General features: G+C 46.6%; 1 protein-coding gene across 1 annotated transcript in view; it reads left to right on the forward strand.

Moving 5' to 3' along the window:
• LOC146204103 ((Lyso)-N-acylphosphatidylethanolamine lipase-like) overlaps positions 1-21,655 on the forward strand; it is an 86,446-nt gene extending 64,791 nt beyond the window's left edge. Inside the window, exon 7 of the mRNA XM_084589098.1 lies at positions 21,602-21,655. Within this exon, the coding sequence (XP_084445224.1) occupies positions 21,602-21,640 (39 nt within the window). The 3' untranslated portion in view covers positions 21,641-21,655. The remainder of the gene's footprint in view (positions 1-21,601) is intronic.
• Positions 21,656-21,944: the final 289 nt, after the last annotated feature.

Consider the following 21,944-nt stretch of genomic DNA (forward strand, 5'->3'; position numbering starts at 1 on the left):
TTCCTTGATTTAATGTGTTCGTGCTGCTATTAAGGTTTAACCTCCATCCTATATCAGCCCAAAAAGGAATAACAGCACTAATAAATAAATAAATAAATAAATAAATAAATAAATAAATAAATAAATAAATAAATAAATAAATAAATAAATAAATGATTTTCATCAGTGCCACAAGAAGTTATAGGTTAGGTTAGGTTAGGTTAAGATTCCGTCCGAGTCCGTCATCTCAGCTTTCCAGCCAGTGGATAAGTTGAGGCATAGCTTCCTTTGTGGCTGAGGTATCGGTGGCGGGAGCGTTTGCACCATTTTCGGAGTTGCATGTTCCCCAAGTTGCTCAGCCTGAGAGACGCCGTAGGAGGGCGCCGGGTTTTGACCACCTGGCGTGTGTGACAGGTCAATAGAAAATGGGCTGGATCGAAGCAGTAGGCAGTCAGGATCTGGTGGGAGTAATGTGGAATAAATCTATGTCTGGTCGGAATAATTCGCGCGTCATCATCTTCATCATCATCATCATCATCATAATCATCATCGTCGTCCTCGTCGTCGTCATCATTCAATAATCATCATCAGCCTGATTATACCCACTGCAGGGCGAAGGCCTCTCCCATATTTCTCCACTTAACCCGGTTCTGTGCTAGCTGCATCCACTTGACCCCTGCGAACTTCTTAATCTCATCCGCCCACCTAACTTTCTGCCGCCCCCTGCTACGCTTTCCTTCCCTTGGAATCCAGTTTGTTACCCTCAGCGGCCATCGGTTATCCTCTCTTCGCACTACATGGCCTGCCCATGTCCATTTCTCCTTCTTAATTTCTACTAGAATGTCGGAAACTTGAGTTATTTCTCTGACCCACTCTGCACGCTTTATATCTCTTAATGTTACCCCTACCATGTTTTGTTCCATAGCCCTCTGGGTTGTCCTCAACTTAAATAGAACTCTCTTGGTTAGCCTCCACGTTTCAGCCCCATAGGTGAGTACAGGCAAGATTCAACTGTTGTATACTTTCCTCTTGAGCGATACCGGTAAGCTGCTAGTCATAATCTGCGAGTGCTTGCCAAATGCGCTCCATCCCAATCTTATTCTTCTTGTTATTTCCTTTTCATGGTCCGGATCTGCGGTTACTACCTGTCCTAAGTAGACATATTCGCCTACTACTTCCAGTATTTCGCTACCTAATGTAAACTGCTGTTCCCGAGGCTGTTGAACATTACCCTAGTATTCTGCATAGTGATTTTCAAGCCTACCTTTCTATTTTTCCTGTCTAGGTCATCAATCATTATTTGCAGTTCATCCCCCGAGTTGCTTAGCAAGGCAATGTCATCAGCAAATCGCAGATTACTGAGGTATTCTCCATCTACCCTTATCCCTAACTGCTCCCATTCCAAGCCTCTGAATACTTCCTCTAAACAAGCTGTGAATAGTACTGGGGAGATTGTGTCTCCTTGCCTAACACCTTTCTTTATGGGAATTTTGTTACTTTCTTTATGCAGAACTATGGTTGCTGTGCAGCCACTATATATATCTTCCAGCACTTTCACGTACGGCTCGTTTACCCCCTGATTTCGCAATGCCTGCATCACCGCCGAGGTTTCAACTGAGTCAAATGCTTTTTCGTAATCAATGAATGCTATGTATAAGGGCTGGTTATATTCCGAGCATTTTTCTATCACCTGATTGATGGTATGGATATGATCGACTGTAGAGTACCGTTTCCGAAACCCTGCTTGATCCTTTGCTTGATTCAAGTCTAAGGTTGTCCTGATTCTATTAGCGATTACCTTAGCATACCTTATACGTAACAGACAGTAAGCTGATTGGTCTGTAATTTTTAAGGTCCTTAGAGTCCCCTTTCTTGTGAATGAGGATAATGTTTGCATTCTTCCGTGGTTCCGGTACCGTCGATGACACCAGGCACTGCGTATACAGGGTGGCCAGTTTTTCTAGCACGATATATGTATACAGTATATGCCTCATTCGGCCTCCTAACCTCACTAATCCCTATGACATCCCATTTAATGCCCTCTAGTTCCTCTAACAGCACTGCTAAACTAGCTTCACTAGCTAGGGTTCTAGCATTAAACGTTGCCAGGGTCAGTTTCCAATGGCGGCCTGTCCAGCGGAGCCAGGCTTTCTTAGCACCCCCTGCTGCGTCACAACAGGTCTGACCGCCGCCGTGGTCAGTTGTTCCGCAGCCGCTGGTGACTGAGGGCCGGGGTTTTATGGAGCTTATCATAGGAGGTTGCGGCCAATTACTGCACCAGGGTGGCCAACTCCTGTTCTGGTGAGGGAGTGCGTTGCCGGAGGTGTTCACCGGCATCAGGTCGCACCCCAAACCTGTGTATGCAATTCCATCGACACGCGGATTATTTTTTGTTTCATCCGGTGGAGAATTGCGCGGCACCGGGATTTGAGCCCCGGTCCTCTTGCATACGAGGCGGATGTTCTACCGCTACGCCACCGATGCACCTATATATATATATATATATGAAGGAAAGAAGCCATATATATATATATATATATATATATATATATATATATATATATATATATATATATATATATATATATATATATATATATATATATATATATATATATATATATATATATATATATATATATATTGCCACCTAGCGTTGCCAGGTGACGCATGACTGAGTGAAGGACGACGAAGTGTCGCTTGCGGGTTTTGCGTCTGGGCTGCTCACCGCTGTAGTATCGGAGCTAACCCCCTGCTATTCTTGATATCCTCAATCACCTTGCACGTGACATTCTGGTGGAGGTGCTGGGTAAGATCACCTATGCAAGCGACCCCATCTGAAAGACGTCGCGCCAGCCCTGTGTCATTGGACACCCCCGTGCATCGTTCCAGTCGACGGCTCCAGGGACTGTCTCCGAGCCATCACCCGCCGCCATAACATCTAGTGCTTCTGCTCAGCAGGTAACGGGCGTCGCACCGGCCTGTAACTACACCTTGCAGGCCCCTCGGGTACCGAAGTCTTTCCATGGTGACCTCTTTGAGGATGTGGAGGACTGGTTCCTTCAGTTCGAACGTGTCGTTGCTTTTAACCAGTGGGACGATACTGCCAAACCAAGGAACGTCTAGTTCAGCCTTGAGGATGGCGCCCGGATCTGGTTCGAGAACCGAGAGCAAATGCTAACATCGTGGCGGGAATTCCGTCGTCAACTGCTCGAGACCTACACTAGCGCGGATCGTCGCGAACATGCAGAACGTGCCATTCACTCTCGCATCCAGATGCCGAATGAGAGTGTCCTAGCGTACGTCGAGAACATGACACGCCTCTTCAGGCGAGCCGATCCCGCCATGTCCGAGGACAAAAAGGTCAGGCACTTGATGTAGGGTTTGAAAGAGCAACTGTTCGCAGGCCTTGTGCGCAACCCACCGTCGACTGTAAACGGATTCCTTGCGGAGGCCGCCACAATGGAAAGGGTGCTACAACAACGTGCCGCGGCTTATAACCGACCTCTCCATACTGGCACAACTGCGGAGTCATTTGCATCTTCCGAGCGGCATCCTGATGCTTTGCGTGAACTAATTCGCAATGTCGTGCGCGAAGAACTGAGAAAGTTCTGGAACCCCCTGCAGCAATCGCCAGCTTCCGTTTCTGCTATAGTGCAGGAGGAGGTACGACAGGCGCTCAAGAGCCCTCTTTCGCCTATAGTTACGAGCCCGCCATTGCTGTCGGGGACCGAAAATCGTCCCTCATATGCGGAAGTTCTGCAGAGTCAGGCTCCCCCTTCACCGCCACCCATTCCCGCGCCGCCTACAGTTCCGCTGCCCTCGGTGGAACCAGTGCAGTACTTCGACGAACGTCCCCTGCCCCGACGCAAAGCCGACATTTGGCGCACGCCTGACCGCCGTTCACACTGAAAAACCAAAAGTTCTACGGAGCAATAACCTCATAAAATCTCATTTAATCGCATAGAGTCTCATACGGTGTACATCATTATCATAAAATATCGTACATAATTTGTGATAATGCACAAGAAACTATGAGAACTTATGCAATTATATGCGACTTGTACGTGATTTCTTATGTGAATTGACTGAGATTGTGTGAGAAAATGTGAGGTTATGGCCTCTTACAGGTTTTTCAGTAGTTCCACTGCGGTGAACCAGGCCATCTCTACCGGGATTGTCCTTATCGACGCCTCGGTCTTCACCGCTTCCGCATCGACTCGCCTCCTCCCCGGTTTGGTCAACGACCCCGAGTTATTGAAGAGTACCTGGCGGAACCGCGTTCATCTCGTTCGCAGCGTCATGCAGTCCCGCTCCCCTTCACCAAGGCGCTCATCGACGTCCACCCAAGGTTCCTCGCGAGAGGGGCAAGGCCGCTCGTCTAGCCCTGTTCGGGAAAACTGAAAACAGCGACCTTCGGGGGCGAGGCCGCTGGTAGTCGCTGCGTTGAAGACCTCCCGTCGTCGCCGCTTCGATCCGACCGCGAGCTGCTGGTACCGTCCCCTAGGGAAGCCAAAAGCATTTCTCTGGACATTCCTGTTATTTTAGACGGTCGTACTACAGTCAATGCATTAGTGGACACCGGTGCGGATTAATCGATTTTGAGTGGTCGCATGGCGACTGTTTTGAGGAAGGTGCTCACTGCTTGGCCAGGGGTGTACCTTCGAACCGCCGGCGGTCATATAGTTACCCCAAAGGGGATGTGCACGGCTCGTATTCAGATTAACAGATATGCGTTCGTCGTTAGTTGCGTCGTTTTGAGTGACTGTTCCCGTGACCTTATCCTCGGCATTGACTTTCTGCGAGAGTACGGAGCAGTTATCGACCTGCGAAATAGAAGAGTCACATCTTCGATGGGACAATCTGCCGAACGAGATAGTAGCAGTTCTTGCAATGCCGCACTTCGCGTTTCCGCCGAGAGCGTCTCGCTGCCGCCGCGAAGCAGTGTTCTTATGGAAGTTACCTGTGACGATTTCCGTGCCGGCGATGCTGTAGCGGAAGCGAACCATTCACTCCTGCTTGCTCAAGGCATCTGCGCTGCTCGAAGTTTATTCTCGCTTCACAATGGCCGGGCTGCACTCCTTGTCACAAATTTTTCTAATGAGCACCGGTACTTGTTTCCGGGAACTGCTATCGCTTTCGCTGACCCTGTTACGCACGATCCGGTCTGTTTTGCATCCACGGCAGTCGAAACTGATGAGCCCTCTCTTGACAACATCGACATTAACTGCCACTTGTCGAAGGAGAAACGGCGGGCCTTAGAGCTACTGTTGCTGGACTTCAAGCACTGTTTTGCTTCTTCCTCGAAGGTTCGTTAAACGCCCATCACACAACATCGCATCATTACTTATGAAGACGCTCACCCTATACGACAGCAGCCTTATCGTATGTCTGCCAAAGAACGAGAAGTGATCCAGACGCAGGTTCAGGAGATGCTGGATGATGGTGTTGTGCAGCCTTCACAAAGTCCGTGGTCTTCACCAGTAGTCCTGGTCAAGAAGAAAGACGGCACTCTTCGATTTTGCGTCGACTATAGGAAATTGAATAATGTGACAAAGAAAGATGTATACCCCTTGCCGCGCATCGATGACTCACTGGACAGATTGCGACGTGCGAAGTATTTTTCATCTATCGACTTGAAAAGCGGCTATTGGCAAATCGAAGTAGACGAAAGAGACCGAGAAAAAACCGCATTTGTCACTCCAGATGGCCTATATGAATTCAAAGTACTCCCATTTGGATTGTGCTCTGCTCCAGCTGCATTCCAAAGGATGATGGACACCGTCCTCACTGGCCTCAAGTGGCAGATCTGTCTTGTGTACTTGGACGACGTAGTTGTTTTTTCCGAAACATTTGACCAACACCTCGAACGCCTTCGAGCTGTACTGGAAGCGCTCCGTTCTGCTGATCTCACGCTGAAGCCCGAGAAATGCCACTTCGGGTATACAGAACTCAAGTTCCTTGGCCATGTTGTGAGCGTTGATGGGGTGCGCCCGGATCCCGATAAGACTGCTGCCGTCGCACGGTTTCCCGTTCCAGCTAACAAGAGTGCTGTTCAGCGCTTTCTCGGCCTGTGCGCATATTATCGGCGGTTCATTGCGGACTTATCTCAAATTGCGGAACCTCTGACGTGCCTCACAAGGAAGGACACCTCCTTTGTGTGGAACTCTGAGCAGCAGACGGCCTTCTCTTTGCTTCGCGAGCGCCTTCAAATATCCCCTGTTCTGGCGCACTTCGATGAAGCGGCTCACACAGAGGTGCACACTGACGCCAGTAGTATCGGTCTTGGCGCGGTCCTTGTTCAGCATCAAGACGGGATTGAGCGAGTAATAGCCTATGCTAGCCGCACACTCTCTCGCGCCGAAACGAACTACTCCACCTCGGAAAAGGAATGCCTGGCGGTCGTGTGGGCCGCTATGAAGTTTCGCCCCTATCTTTACGGCCGACCATTTAAAGTCGTCACGGACCATCATTGTTTGTGCTGGTTGGCAAATCTGCGAGACCCATCGGGACGACTTGCACGCTGGAGTTTACGGCTTCAGGAATTTGACATAACTATTGTTTATAAGTCAGGCCGCAAACAAGAAGACGCTGACGCGCTGTCACGAGCCCCCGTTGACACTGACGATGCTGCAGCCGATGGCGAAAACGGCTTTCTAGGAGTTCTCAGTGCATCTGAGCTCAGGGATCGACAAAGAGCTGATCCAGACATCCTTCCATTCATCGATTATCTGAAAGGGCGTGATACGACGCTCCCTCGACGCCTATCTCGGCACATTGGTTCATTCTGTATGCAGCAAGGCGTCTTGTATAAAAGAAACTCCCAAGGCCAAGAAAGAGCTTACCTTCTGGTAGTACCATGCGAGCTTCGTGTGGATATTCTACTTGCTTGCCACGACGAACCGACGTCTGGTCATTTGGGTTACTCACGGACGCTTGCTCGAGTCCGCAACATGTATTACTGGCCAGGACTCTCCGCAACTGTGAAACGCTATGTAAGAAGCTGTCGCGAATGCCAGCGCCGTAAAACACTGCCCCTGAAGCCTGCCGGATTTCTCAAGCCCGTTAGAGCACCACTTATTCCGTTCGACCAAATCGGCATGGATCTTCTTGGCCCTTTCCCTTTGTCGCAGGCGGGAAACAAATGGATAGTAGTCGCTACTGACTACCTGACCCGATACGCTGAGACAAAGGCAATCCCTCATGCCACAGCTTCCGAAGTAGCCGAGTTTTTCATGCATAACATAGTCTTGCGGCATGGCGCCCCTTCGTATGTCATTACCGACAGAGGGACAGCTTTCACTTCGCAGCTCATCGACCACATATTTGAGTCGAGTTACACGACCCATGGCAAGACCACAGCGTACCATCCGCAGAGCATTGGTCTTCCTGAAAGGTTAAATAAGACGATTACGGACATGTTGTCAATGTACGTCGATGTGCAGCACAAGACCTGGGACGAGGTGCTGCCGTACGTCACATTTGCGTATAATACTGCCCAACAAGAAACAACGCGCTTCACACCATTTCGACTTGTGTACGGGCGTGAAGTTCAGAGCATGCTCGATTCCATGCTCCCGTGCCCAGATGATGACCAGCTTCCCCCAGATGCCCAGCAGTATGCCATCCGCGCTGAGGAAGCCCGCCAGCTTGCCCGTGTGCACATCGGGCGGCAGCAGACCTCTGACGCGCACCGCTACAACCTCCGGCACCACCAGGTTCACTACAAACCTGGGGACCAAGTCTGGGTGTGGACACCAGTTCGCCGTCCAGGCTTGTCAGAGAAAATCCTTTCCCGCTACTTCGGGCCGTACAAAGTGTTGCGTCGTGTGAGTGACCTCAGTTATGAAGTTATTCCAGACGGCGCCGCACTTTCAAAACGTCGAAAGCCCAGCTCAGACATTGTGCACATTGTGCGGCTGAAGCCGTACTACCAACGATAACGCACGGTCACCTCCTGTGACCACTCTCTTACTTTGCACACCGTTCTCACCGGCCGTCTTCACTTTTTTTCCATTTTTTTTACGGAAGGGGGGGGGGGGGGGGTAATGCCACCTAGCGTTGCCAAGTGGCGCATGACTGAGTGAAGGACGACGAAGTGTCGCTTGCGGGTTTTGCGTCTGTGCTGCTCACCGCTGTTGTATCGGAGCTAACCCCCTGCTATTCTTGATATCCTCAATCACCTTGTACGTGACAATATATATATATATATATAGGAAAATTTCTAACCCATGTGTTGTTTCGCAGCGTGATATTAACAACATTTCTGTATGGTGTGAAACTTGACTAAATGCAACTTAACGTATCCAAATGTAAAGCAATAAAAGTAACACGACTTCCTAACAAGGCTAACCCATATTCGTACGTTCTGAATGGCTCTTTAGACTTTGTTTCAGTATATAAGTATCTTGGCGTACACATCAGCAGTGACCTCTCATGGAAAACGCATATCGAACATGTAAGTAACAACGCTAATCGCATGCTTGGCTTCCTTCGCCGTAACTTTTCACTTGCTCCGATTTTTTTAAAGCTACTTCGAAGTAGCTTCAAAGAAATCGGAGCAAGTGAAAAGAGAGTGTAGAGATCTCTACAAAACGGTCGTTCGTAGTAAGATAGAGTACGCGTCTTCTGTGTGGGATCCTAACATCAAGAATCTTATTAATATCTTAGAATCTGTCCAGAGTCGTTCAGCTCGTTTTATTTTGAATAACTACTCCCGTTCATCTAGTGTCACATTCATGACGAGATCTCTAGATCTCCCAGGTCTTTCAGTGCGGCGTCATTTTTCTCGACTTTCCACATTCCACAAAATATATTACAGAAATGCATCCTTGAAACAAAGTCTTTTCACTGCTCTGAGTTACATATTATCCCGCATTGACCATCGTTTTAAAGTTAATGTTCCAAACTGCATTACTAACCAGTATTTCTACTCTTTCCTCCCCAAGACCAGCTCAGACTGGAACCACCTGCCCGCCTGCATCGTCTCCATTTCCGAACCCGAAACGTTCAAATCTGCGCTTCTTCATCACCTATGTTAAAAAATTCTCCTTAGTTCTAATGTTTGTATAAATAGTTAAACCACTCCTATCTGTAACGCCTCAACGGCCCTGATAGTAACCACATAAATAAATAAATAAATAAATAAATATATATATATATATATATATATATATATATATATATATATATATATATATATATATATATATATATATATATATATATATATATATATATATATATATATATATATATATATATATATATATATATATATAAAGGCCTGCTTTATTCAAGCCGTATGAACGTGCCTGCGTAGCCTAGGGGCATGTGTGTCCAACTCGTGGTCCAAGGGTCCTGGAGGGCTGCATTCAGATCCCACCCTCCCATATCTCGACGGCGAAGCCCAAGTTAAGAAGCTTTTGTTATTGTCTGCTATTGCTTCTTGCGCTTCCTGTATGGGCCCATGTCAGCAGAGAAGGCTAAATGCCCAGGTGATTCACATGCATGTTTTTTACCGTTGTGGTGAGTAAATTGATTTGATTGGTTGACCCCCTAGTTAATGGTCCCTCTCTGCGGCTATCCTTGCGGATCCTCGTTCGCGTACGCACGCTTTGCGACTAAAGCAGTCACTACTAATTCCCTTAATTTATTCTTCTAGTATCTTGCACATGCTTATTAGCATACAGTCTTAAGCTTCCACATAACGACAGAGACTACCCGGTATACCAGGTGTTTCAGGGAAACCGGTCGCTAATTGTATTCTATGATCTTGGGGTACAAGGACGGTTTTGTAACACCACAATAGCAGTTTGGCGGACAACGAAAAAAAAAAAAAAAACCTTAACTGATGCTATACCTAGTCAGTTGGTTAACTAATTAGATATAATTAACTTTGAACTATTACAGTTAGACGAATTTCAATCAGACATTTATAACCAGCCGTTAGCAATACTCATTTTAGTACTTTAGTTTTTAGAATTCGAAGCCGCTATTTCTGTCGGCGCTGTAGCAGCGGTGTCTCAAAAGAATATGGCTATCTCGAGCAAAACGACGCGCGCTTTCGAAAGACCAATGACGCTAGCGCCCTAAAGCTATGACACCAATGCACGTGTCCGTCTCAGTCCGCTTGGGTTAGAATAAGTTGGAGCAGCGAGTAGCGGTTTGCATCGCAGCGCCGCTGGGGCAGGCGCCATTGACTGACGGTGCTGGTCGCGTTGCTTGGAGCGCAATCTTTAGAGCTTTACATTTCCGATCTTTATTTGCGAGTTTCATTCATTCATTCATAAATCTTTATTCATAAGGATGACCTGAGGCCTAGAGGGGTAGGGGGTGGGTTAGGTGAGGTTGAGGACGCCATATATGAAGTCTAGCAGGGCACTAAGCTTGCGCTTGGTGTCGTCATTGGGGGCTGCCCAGTCTTTGTATGTCTGAATGTGGTGAGCAGATGAGTAGCGGGCGCGGAGACGCGACGTGCCAGGATAGTCCAGATCAAGTGCTGCAGGTCAATGGAGTCAGCAGGGCAGTTGGGGCAGCCGATCCTGGTTCGGCGCCATCGACTCAGGATGTCCAGTGTGTACGCTGCTGCGGCTCGCGCCTTGTGAGTGAGAGCTTGATCAGGGCGAGAAAGGCCGGAAAGAATCGGATGAGTAATGTTGAGGACAAGGTCCCGCAACAAACTGCTCGGCTCAAGTTTAAGCCATGTGATGACAGAGTCCGCGTTATTCCTGCAGAATGGGTCTATTCGTTAATAATAATAAAAAAAAAGCCATCGATGGGGACCTTTTACTTGTCTGAAATTCCCCTGCCCTGGGCTTCATGCTGCTATGAGTTGAGGGCGGCTTTGACCTCCCCACATGTGGAGTAGAGTGGGAGGGCCAAGGTGGAGCTGTGGCGAAGAAGGAAGTATAGGCTGAGATGGAACAGTCTGTCGGCGTTTACCGCCGGACCGCACTGTATTTTGAATCTGGTGGCGGTGAAGTGGTGGACGGATGGGCGGCTGTAAATGTAATTGGTGGTTATTTGGTGGGGTGTGCGTAGAGGACACGAGCTTTCCTGCCTAGAGCTGGGTGTTTTACTTTCCTAAGCCACAGCCCCTTGAAGTGCACCAAAGCGATTCGCGACTCGCAAAAACGACTCTTTTGTATCGAAATAAAAAGGCCGCCTAATTGTCTCATCCGTCTGCTAATCTGTTTTACATGTATTTATGTTCTGCTGGAGGAAAATGAGGCACCAAAGTTTCGTGCTCACTGAGGCGATAAATTCCTCATTTATTTGTTTATATTATTTTACAGGTACTGCCAGCCTTGTTATCAGGCCATTGACAGTAGTGGGCAGTTCAGGTGAACAAAAACAAAAACAGCAAACAAGATACTAGACACTGAAGGATAAATCATAAAAAAAAAAACACAGGAGAATATATACATGATGAGGTCATTTGACGAGGAGAGGCACATGTAACTATGACTTGGGCGCAAGTGAGCAGAGGAATGAAGAAATAGTTAGGGAATCAACAGTTTCGGCAGGTAACGCATTCTATTTCCAAATAGTACGCACAACAAAAATTGCGCGGTGCTGTCGAGAATGGGCTAAATGATACGCGTTACCAATGCGACAGCCTTCGTTCGCCCTTGCGTTCGCTCACGGCACAACCACAGGTAGGGCAACAAACGAAAAGGTCGCGAAATGAGATCGCTAATGACAAGGATTGCCTCGCGATCAGATTATCTCACCGTGCGCCGACAAGGACTTCAACCGCGATGGAAAATACTGATCAACGAAAGACCTTATCCGGGGCCGCAGCAGGGGTATTCTCTTCGCACGTCCTTCCCCAGTCACTGTTGGCAAGGCAAACAAGTGTGACTGCGCACAGTCGTGATGATGAGGAGACAGCAAAGGCTGCAAATAACCAGGTCTCAGGACTACCGGAACTCCAGCGCCTGAACAGTGCGTTAAATTTTAAGCGCTCCCTTGCCGTTTACAGCGCAGCCGCGGAAGTAAGAAGCACTCTAACCAAGCTGCGAAATGCAGGAGAAAAGAACAAGGGAAGCTGCCTCCACTAGCGTCAGTAAAGCGCTCGTACGCCGTATTTCGGAGTGTCCTGGAGACGTTTGTCGTCGCTAATATAGATTTCTGATATGTTGGCTGCGGACTATGCGTTCGGTACGCCAGGAACGCTTTGTGAGAGGTTGTTTCGAGTTGACAGCTGCTCGTACGTCACGGCTTCACTCCGAAGCCTACACGATTCGTTCGCTCCATGTAAGTGGGCTTTACGCTGCATCATACGGAACCTTTGTAGATTCTTGATAACCAGGCTTAATAACCTCTGATTCTTGATAACCTCGTGTTGGGAGCGTGGCAAGAAACAATCGCCGGCCCTTAGCAAGGCGTAAAAATATCCACACGTGCTGCAAAACATATTGTCTCGTGTTCAGGATGCGAAGATGCCTACTGGTAAGGATAAATATGTACTGCTGCGCACGTCCAAAAAAAAAAAAAAAAAAAAAAAAAAGCTGCAGGGCTTTATTGTCAGCATGTAAAAAAAAAAAATAAAAGTGACAAGTACGTCATCTACAGACACATTTTATGAGCGGAGTGATATAGGTACCAATTTTTGCGTGTCATGTGCACAAACCGTACAGTGGTGTGCCGCCTTAGTTCCGACCGTTTAGGGAACTTCAACATGCCCTGATGCCTCAGCCCACGATAATTTTCACATTTCAACTCGGTGTAAATGCTGCTGCCGCTGCTGCGATTGCGTAATTCCGTCTCCTCAACGGTAGGGTCCCGTAACTTCTTCTTCCTCACTGGTTGCCTCTCAGCGGGTTAAACGGCGATTATTACTGAGAGGTGTCTCTGAACGCAACCTAAATGTACCATGCACTCACTGAAGGCCGAAAATGATTATGGTGAATGTAATTGAATAGTGTTACCGTTGTCATGTCGTCACTTTGGTTCACGGCTGGTTTTGCGGCTATTAAGAATTAAACACATCACATAATGCAACCTAAAATGTAACACATTCCAGGGGAGATATTAGTAGCTTAATTTAACGTTGCGATTAAAAAAAAAATCAGAAAAAAATTCACTTTTAGGATTCGAATACTTTTTATTCGCTCAGTGCTGGGGTAAGTGGTGTGTTTCCATTGCGCCATTGAAACAACGATTGCGGCAAGCTTTAAATGCGCTATTATTCATTTTTACGATGTTTCCGCTATCTGTCGCCGGGTGACGCTGCTCAGAGGACCCTACCGTTGCGAGAACGGAATCACGCGCTGCGATTTACCTCGCAACCCGCTGCGAGTTTCAAGCGCGGCCATCTTTCGCGGTTTGCAGATGACTGCTACAATACTCCATTTTATAACTCACCCGTGGAACCAATTACACAGGGATATAAGCGTCATAATCAGTCTAACTATACGACCACTGTGTGACAAACGTATCGGTCATGCCCTTTCAACTGACCTTGTTCCTGCGCCATCTGGGAGCACCCTATTCTCGAAAAATACCTATACTTCCATCCGCCCACCTGACTTTCTGCCACTCTCCACTGCGCTTGCCTTCCCTTGGAATCCATGCAGACACCGCAAGGGTGCATCGGTTACGTTGCATTCGCATTGCATGTCCTGCACAGGACTACTTCGTCTTCTCGATTTCAGCTAGGGCATTACCTCACGTTTTCCCCCCTCACCCATCTTGCCCTTTTCATACCTCTTACGTTACACCAATTCTGTTCATTTCCATGCCTTGCTGCGCTGTTCCAAATTTATTTTCAAGTCTGTTCATCAGTCTCAAAATTCCGCCGCATAAGCGAATACTGCAAAGTACAGCTCTTATTTTTTTTTCTTCATGAGGAGCACTGATAAACTGGTATTCATTACCTGATAGTGCCTTCCATATGCGCTTCACCCCTTTGTTATTTTTTCTATTGACTTATTTTTTTAATAATGTTCTTTATTGCCTCAATGCATAATTGAATATGTAAAAAAATTAAGGGGGGTATTAAATTAAAGAAAAAAGGTTGGCTGTTCTAATAAAGTTCAAGAGAGAGCGACGATAAGGCCCTTGCGTCCAAGCGATATACGAAGATGAGTTGTTCGGCGAAAGGCCCACTGCCGTCAGGTGCCGAATTCTCGTCGGCTTCAGTGCCGGGCAGACCCACAACAATTGGTGAATATCTGCCTCATGATCTTGAGACTTGCAGACAGGGCATCCTGGACGTTGATACAAATATCGGTATTGAGGCCATGTTCGTGTCACAGCAGGTGTGAGGGCGATCCCGACGCGGATCCTTCGTAGCGCAACCTCATCTGCGCGTGTAAGACCGCTGGGGAGGGTTACTGCACACGGTTCGGGACAAGAGCACTTGTGCGGCGCCGGAGGTGCTCATTTTTTTTTTCTATTTACTTAATTGCCGTGGTGCGGGTAAGCGGGTACTTTCCTGACAACTTCAAATGGTCCGCTTATAATTTTTAACTGTCGCGCCCTTTGCAGTCTCCAATGCGGCAATGCTCCCGTTATAAGTAGAGAACCTGTCATCGGCGTTGGAGAAGTTGACGTGACGTGACCGGGCGCAATCGACCCCGGTTATCTTTGGATCCTGAGTCAAGCATGCTACCCCTAAGGTCAGGCAAGCACGTTCGTACGGCTATTATTTAAAGCAGGCTTTTCGTCTACTATATGTCCGGTGGTATTGCACATAAGCGGTGCAGCGGTGGCGTAGCGGTAGAACAGCCGCCTCGCATGCAAGAGGACCGGGGTTCAAATCCCGGTGCCGCGCAATTCTCCACCGGATGACAAAAAAAAAAAAAAAAATCCGCGTGTCGTTGGAATTGCATATACAGGTTTGGGGTGCGACCTGATGCCGGTAAACACCTCCGGCAACGCACTCCCTCACCAGAACAGGAGTTGGCCACCCTGGTGCAGTAATTGGCCACAACCTCCTATGATAAGCTTCATAAAACCCCGGCCCTCAGTCACCAGCGGCTGCGGAACAACTGACCACGGCGGCGGTCAGACCTGTTGTGACGCAGCAGGGGGTGCTAAAAAAGCCTGGCTTCGCTGGACAGGCCGCCATTGGAAACTGACCCTGGCAACGTTTAATGCTAGAACCCTAGCGAAGCTAGTTTAGCAGTGCTGTTAGAGGAACTAGAGGGCATGAAATGGGATGTCATACGGCTTAGTGAGGTTAGGAGGCCGAATGAGGCATATACTGTACTGAAGGATGGGCATGTACTGTGTTATCGAGGTTTACCAGAGAGGCGACAACTAGGGGTAGGTTTCCTTGTCAATAAGTATATAGCGGGTAATATAGATGCATTCTATAGTATTAATGAGAGGGTTGCAGGCATCGTAATTAGGCTTAATAAGCGGTATAAACTGAAGGTTGTACAGGCCTATGCACCTACATGTAGTTATGATGACCAGGCAGCTGAAAGCTTCTATGAAGATGTAGAATCGGCAATGCGAAAAGCAAAGACGCAGTATACTGTACTAATGGGCGACTTCAATGCCAAGGTAGGGAAAAAACAGGCAGGAGACAAGGCAGTAGGTGACTATGGCATTGGTTCTAGGAATAGCAGGGGGGAGTTACTAGTTGAGTTTGCAGAACGCAATAACTTACGAATCATGAATACCTTCTTCAGCAAACGGAAGAACCGGAAATGGACATGGAAAAGTCCTAATGGAGAGACTAAAAATGAAATCGACTTCATAATGTGTTCAACCCCCGCCATTGTGCAGGATGTAGAGGTAATCGGGAAAGTTCGATGTAGTGACCACAGGATGGTGAGGTCCCGAATTAGCCTAAATCTGAAGAAGGAACGCAATAGATTAGTAAGAAAGAAACCCATCAACGAATTAGAGGTGAGGGGGAGGGCAGAAGAGTTCAGGATCTCGCTAAAGAATAGGTATTCAGCTATAACTGAGGATGGCGACATTACCCTAGAGGCAATGAACAATAATTTCAGAGATATCATTACTGAGTGCGCGGTAGAAGTAGGCGGTAGGATAGTTTGAGAGGATACCGGTAAGCTGTCTAAGGAGACGAAAGATTTGATTAAGAAACGGCAGAGTATGAAAGCTTCCAATCCAACAGACCAGATCGAATTGGCCGAGATATCAAAGCTAGGAAGTATAAGGAAGTATAACATGGAGAACATGGAGATAAGGAAGTATAACATGGAGAAAATTGCGCATGCTGTAAAGAACGGGGGAAGCCTTAAAGCGGTAAAGAAGAAATTTGGCATAGGCAAAAACCAGATGTATGCGATAAGGGACAAGGCGGGCAACGTCATCCCTAATATGGACAAGATAGTCAAAGTAGCCGAGGAGTTCTATACAGATCTCTACAGTAGCCAAAGTAGTCAGGACCGTAATGAGATTGGCGGTAGAGAAAAACAGTCAGACGTTCCACCAGTGACGAAGGACGAGGTCAAGAAAGCACTAGAAACTATGAAAAGGGGGAAATCAGCTGGAGAGGATCAGATAACTACAGATTTGCTGAAGGACGGGGGGGATATCGTGCTAGAAAAACTGGCCACCCTGTATACGCAGTGTCTGGTGTCATCGACGGTGCCGGAAGCATGGAAGAATGCAAACATTATCCTCATTCACAAGAAAGGGGACTCTAAGGACCTTAAAAATTACAGACCAATCAGCTTACTGTCTGTTACGTATAAGGTATTTACTAAGGTAATCGCTAATAGAATCAGGACAACCTTAGACTGCAATCAAACAAAGGATCAAGCAGGGTTTCGGAAACGGTACTCTACTATCGATCATATCCATACCATCAATCAGGTGATAGAAAAATGCTCGGAATATAACCAGCCCTTATACATAGCATTCATTGATTACGAAAAAGCATTTGACTCAGTTGAAACCTCGGCGGTGATGCAGGCATTGCGAAATCAGGGGGTAGACGAGCCGTACGTGAAAGTGCTGGAAGATATATATAGTGGCTGCACAGCAACCACAGTTCTATATAAAGAAAGCAACAAAATTCCCATAAAGAAAGGTGTTAGGCAAGGAGACACAATCTCCCCAGTACTATTCACAGCTTGTTTAGAGGAAGTATTCAGAGACTTGGAATGGGAGCAGTTAGGGATAAGGGTAGATGGAGAATACCTCAGTAATCTGCGATTTGCTGATGACATTGCCTTGCTAAGCAACTCGAGGGATGAACTGCAAATAATGATTGATGACCTAGACAGAAAAAGTAGAAAGGTAGGCTTGAAAATCAATATGCAGAAGACTAAGGTAATGTTCAACAGCCTCGGGAAGAAACAGCAGTTTACATTAGGTATCGAAATACTTGAAATAGTAGGCGAATATGGATACTTAGGACAGATAGTAACCGCAGATCCGGACCATGAAAAGGAAATATCAAGAAGAATAAGATTGGGAAGGAGCGCATTTGGCAAGCACTCGCAGATTATTACTAGCAGCTTACCGGTATCGCTCAAGAGGAGTATACAACAGTTGCATCTTGCCTGTACTCACCTATGGGGCTGAAACGTGGAGGCTAACCAAGAGAGTTCTACTTAAGTTGAGGACAACCCAGAGGGCTATGGAACGAAAAATGGTAGGGATAACATTAAGAGATAGAAAGCGTGCAGAGTGGGTCAGAGAAATAACTCAAGTTACCGACATTCTAGTGGAAATTAAGAAGAAGAAATGGACATGGGCTGGACATGTAGTGCGAAGAGAGGATAACCGATGGTCGCTGAGGGTAACAAACTGGATTCCAAGGGAAGGAAAGCGTAGCAGGGGGCGGCAGAAAGTTAGGTGGGCGGATGAGATTAAGAAGTTCGCAGGGGTCAAGTGGATGCAGCTAGCACAGAACCGGGTTAAGTGGAGAAATATGGGAGAGGCCTTCGCCCTGCAGTGGGTATAATCAGGCTGCTGCTGCTGCTGCTGCTGCTGCTGCTGCTGCTGCTGCTGCTGCTGCTGATGATGATGATGATGATGATGATGATGATGATGATTGCACATAACGTGGTAGCTTACGACTGCACGGTAATGAGTGTTGCACGAGATAATGGAAGCCCAAATTAAGGAGTTAGCGATTAAGCGACTAGTAAGGTGCACGTACGCAAACGAGGAACCTCTAGGGGAGATTAACGCTGCTAAGTGTCCTCCCATATTGAAAAAAAGAAAGAGATAAAAATTTCTTCATATTCGTATTTAGGCTCTCGGTTCTGATTTGCCTGGGATATCACAACGTTTTTACCCATCGATTTTTATACCCAACCATTCCCAATAGAGTTCTCTCAATATCTCCTGCTAAAAAATGATGAAATACTGAAAATAGCGTGTTTCCCTGCCTGGCACACTTACCGATTTTATCAATTGCCTTTTGGAGGGCTATGGGGGCCGTGCAGCCGTTTTAGGTGTATATCCTCCTGTACCTTTACATATGCCTCTTCTGTACAATGGTTTCACAGTGCCTGCATTACTTCTGTGGTTTCGACGGTCTGAAACGCGTTCTGTAATCTATGAAGGATATATGTATATAGGAGTTGACTTTATCCTGTGCATTTCTCCGTGACCTAAATAATGTCGTCAATTGTCAAGCAGCCTTTACGAAAGCCTACCTGATCCCTTCGTCGATTACCGTATAAGATTACTCTGGTTCGGTAAGCGATTACCTTAGTAAATAACATATGTAGGTGACAGACACTAAGCTGATCGAATTATGGTTTTTCGGGTACTTGATGTCTGTTAAGATAATGTAAGCTTCCTTCCTATACTCTGATGCTCCGGAGGACATGAGGCGTTACGTATGACTTTACAAGGTAAAACTTTTTTTTTTCTTTTTTTTTTTTCTTTTTTTTCTTTTTTTTTTTTTAGCACAGTCTCTCCACCGTCCTTCAGCAGACCTGCATTCGCCTTGTTCTTACCAATCACTTTCCCATTTAATGTTGCTTTTAACACTACTTCCTTTTATGTTACCGGCGGTATTTCTAGTTTATCTGTACATCTGCCTCCATTGTTAGCGTCCTAACCATTTCAGCTACTTTATGCATCAATGTAAAATTCCTCAGCTACTTTAACTATCGATCTTTACTTGTAATAAAATTGGTATCCTTGTACCTTGCTGCCTACATTTGAGTCTCGTCTATGTGTAAATTCTCTACCGCTTTTAGGCTACTTTCATTCTTTAAAGCTTCTTCAATGTTCTTCCCTTTATACTTCTTAATGTTGATTACCTCGCACTTGATAACTTTGACTGTTCTACCAGTGCTAGTATAAACATGCGTGTATATTCTTTCTTGCTTTGGTATTTATTGATCAGATATTTCGTCTTCTGATCTGAGAGAAGCTGCCACTTTTTTGTCCATGTATACGCTATATCCCCTACGTATACGCTATATCCCCTAAAAATATTATTGCGAATGCGCAATAATATTTTTAAGAATGGCACTCACGTCTTGAACACTGAGGTCTCGTCCTCGGTTAAAACTGAATGTGTTTTGCAGCATGATCCTGTATTCTTTTACTTTCTCCTCTTAACATTAACTCGCTGTTGCGTTTCCTCGTCACTAGTTTTCTCCGCTCCAGCTTCAAATCTAGGCTAATTTCACACCTCACTATACTATGGTCACAGCAGCTAAATTTATCGAGCACCTTCATAACCTGCACGCCATCAAGATACGAGCACAATATGGTGTCTATTTCATTTTTAATGTTGCCATTTTGGTTCTTTTAAGCTCGCTTCTGTTTCTACCGTTTGCGAAAGGAGATACAATTCATAAGCTGTTTCGTTCAGCAAACCCTACTAATGACTCTCACCCTGCTGTTTTTAGAGCCTATGCTATAAGCCCTCATGTGCGTGGTCTCCTGCCTGCTTGATCATTCCCTGGCATTGAAGTCAGCCATGAGTACGGTGCAGGACATTTTTACTATGGTTATTCGATATTCCACGCCTTCACAAAACATTTAGACTAGCTCGTCAACGTGATCGCATGTATACAAGCAATTGCGTTGTATACCAGCATGGTGCGTAGGCCTGTACAATCTTGAATTTCATATTCATATTGAACGTAATTACGGTAGCTGAACCGTCTTGTTAGTGCTGTACAACTCCTGTGTGTTGCCACCTCGATTTAGCCCCCAGTCAATCAGGAATCCAACACCTAGCTCTCGTTTTCCCTTTAAAATTCAAGATAGCCTAGAACGTGCCCTATGATATCTTATTTCATTATCACCATCAGCATGACTGCGCCAACGAGAGCAACGGCCTGTCCTTTACTTCTCCAAGTGGTTAACCCGATCCTGTACCACCGGCATTCACTTGATCCTTGCAAACTTCTGTAGTCTGATCCGCCCATCTAACTTCTGCCTGCCACCCCTACGGCTGCCTTTTCTTGGAATCCAGTTCGTTGCCCTTATCAACGATCAGTTATTTTGGCTTAGCATCACACGCTCAGTTCTTCTTCGTGACTCCGACTAGAATGTCAATAACTATAGCATTGGTTCCCTAACCCACTCGGCACTCTTCCTGCATTTTATGGTTACACCTACCGTTTACCATTCCGTAGCTCTCTGCGTTAGCCTCCACGCTTCTGTCCCATTGCTGAGTACCGGTAAGATACAGCTGTTATATACTCTCCTCTTTAGGAATTCTGGTAAGCCGCTCATGCTCTTACAGTTCTTGTCAAATACGCTACATCCCAATCTGGTTCTCCTACAGTTAGTGCGCGCTTCGCGGTCTGATTCTGAGGCCATTTATATATCCAGGGGTCCCAGCAGGATCGATACGTAGCTTGCCCTCCCATCTCAGAGAAGGTACTCGAGTTGAATGTCAATTTTCCTTCAAACATAAAAGTACATTTTCTAAATATAATTACCAAATTATCTTACGTCCATGCGCTTTACATCATCTTCTGGAGATTTATTTCAACATAAGATGGCTGCTCGAAAGAGGGAGAGCTTGTGTATATTTACAGGGTTGGCTGGCTCACGGACCGTTTAAGCTGCCACAATCAAGCACCCATTACAACAAGAATCTGAGCTTCTGAACTCCTGGACACCATTAAAAAAGTGTGGCTAGACGGCTCTGTACCATAGACCGGAAATCAGCCATTGTGATCCCAGCTCCAAAAAAAGGGAAGCCACCGACGGACCTCGGCAACTTCCGGCCTATTTCTCTAACGTTAACACAGTGCAAGCTGACAGAAAAAAAAAAAAAAATGTTAGCCACAGGACTGCTCTGGTGGCTGGAACACCACGGTTTCTACCACCCCGCACAAATCGGCTTCCCTTCATCCATAGGCACCGAAGATGGACTGGCACCAATGATGGGCTTTGTCGTTAACCTGCAGCCGCACTGTACGTACTTCTCGCGATGGATGTCGAAAAGGCGTATGATAACATGAACCATGCTGCCATTTTGAATTGTATTGAGACACTAAATTTCCCTTTTAGGGTGCACAGTTTCGCAAAATCCTTCCTTGAAAACAGAAGATTTGCAATACGGCTTAATGGCGATTCCATCGGACCATTTGTACCTGTTCGCGGTTTACCCCGGAGCTCGTTACTGTCGCCAACATTGCCTTCATTCCCTTTGCATGGCGCTTGCATAATGCCCCTAAAGTCAAATTTTTGCTCTTTGCAGATGACATCACGTTGTGGAGTACACACCATGACATGTTGACTCAAGCGGCGGCCTTACAGTCAGCCTTGGATATTACTGACAATTATGGTAAATCTGTCGGCCTAGAGCTTTCCACTAGCAAAATTATGTTCATGTCGGTCGCCAACCGCTAGGGTCAACTCGCTGCGACGCCGATCCGTCTCCAACTATCTGGAATTACCCTTCACGAAAGTCCGACGTTGAAAATTCTGGGATGGTCGATTCATCACTCGGGAACGGAGACCGCCTGGCTTCATCAGGTTAAAAAGCAGGTGATGCAGACCTTGGGCTTAATCAGACGTATTGCATGCTTCTAAATCCGGTG

The sequence above is a fragment of the Amblyomma maculatum genome, chromosome 1, assembly GCF_055883805.1.
Source record: "Amblyomma maculatum isolate TAMU_Amacu chromosome 1, ASM5588380v1, whole genome shotgun sequence".
Taxonomy (NCBI): domain Eukaryota; kingdom Metazoa; phylum Arthropoda; class Arachnida; order Ixodida; family Ixodidae; genus Amblyomma; species Amblyomma maculatum.